At 34.8% G+C, this 1,203-nt stretch overlaps 1 protein-coding gene across 1 annotated transcript in view; it reads left to right on the top strand.

The window, feature by feature from the left end:
• The window catches only part of LOC109840509 (VAN3-binding protein), a 5,179-nt gene extending 4,209 nt beyond the window's left edge, over positions 1–970 (top strand). Inside the window, exons 6-7 of the mRNA XM_020409178.1 lie at positions 429–536; positions 620–970. Coding sequence (XP_020264767.1) covers positions 429–536; positions 620–825 — 314 coding nt within the window. The 3' untranslated portion in view covers positions 826–970. The remainder of the gene's footprint in view (positions 1–428; positions 537–619) is intronic.

The following is a 1,203-nucleotide window of genomic DNA, read 5'->3' as shown; positions in this document are numbered from 1 at the left end:
AAAAAAAAAGACCCCATAAAAAACAAAAGACACACACCCCCATCTAGTCTAGTGACAAACAATCAGCAAGAGAAAGGCCTTCAGATTCTAATTAATAAAAAGCCTTCAGTTCTAGATGTAACTGACAACACCAGAAAATCCTCGGCATCCTAATCCTATGATGGCATCTCTAAGATTTGAAATTTTCTACTGATGAAGGCTAGTAGTTTCTACAAATACCTTTTTTGGGACAGTGCCATATATCATTATAACAACCCATAAGCATTGCCTGGAAAATGCACCTCCCCATTATTGTCATTCCAATTGAAAAAACAAAAAACAATAATTACTACAAATGGAACTTCAATCCAAATATATCAAGCAGATATAATCAACCCTCCTTTATGTTTTTATGCATATACCAGTTTCAATATGTCTACTTTGAGCAGGGAAATGCAGGTTTAGGACAGTGACTATTGTTCTTAACATAGATGGTCAGGTCCTTTTAAAGATAAAGAAACTCCATCTTCTGACTGTCTTTTCAAGTGCCAAAGAAAGTAAGCAACAATGTGTGCTAAATTTAAGCGCTATAGCGACTATTGAAGATTTAAAAAAAGGAACCAAAATTTTTCGTATGCAGGTATCGTGTACAACTTGCACGGAAAGCCTGTTAAAGAGCCCATTGAGGACGGTGTTGCATATTTCTCCATCAATATGACAACAAGCCAGGGAAGGATAGAACTCATAATTGATGATTACATGCAATACAGAACATGGACGGTGACCATAAATCACATGCTAATGCTCACCGCAAGCTTTGGAAAATGTGGAAGTCCACTTCTGTAGAAACTGTATTCGATTGATTGTGCAAAAAAAATTGTGAATTTTTACTCTTTTTTCATGTTCACAAATGTTTGAACATAGGGAATAATGTGTGAAGTTTGTATCTTGCTACATGTGTTTGTGATTTCAACATATATTTATAAATAAAAGCTGATTTTTCAGAGAGGATCAGAGACTTCATAATTCATTATTTTCTGAAACAAGAATTTGCCATTCAGTGATTCTTTTCAAATTACACCACGCTAAGTTAGGAAAGTCAAGTGTGTTTTCGCTGATAGCGTGGCATATATGCTTTGATAACTGGGGGTTTGTTAATTGGTGCAAGCAAAAATAAGTCGAGAGAATCAATTCCATCATAAAATTAATTCACATTTAGGTTGT

Source organism: Asparagus officinalis, chromosome 5 (assembly GCF_001876935.1).
Source record: "Asparagus officinalis chromosome 5, Aspof.V1, whole genome shotgun sequence".
NCBI classification, from domain to species: Eukaryota; Viridiplantae; Streptophyta; class Magnoliopsida; order Asparagales; family Asparagaceae; genus Asparagus; species Asparagus officinalis.
The sequence above is the reverse complement of the archived record's forward strand: the minus strand, read 5'-3'. Positions and strand labels throughout refer to the sequence as shown.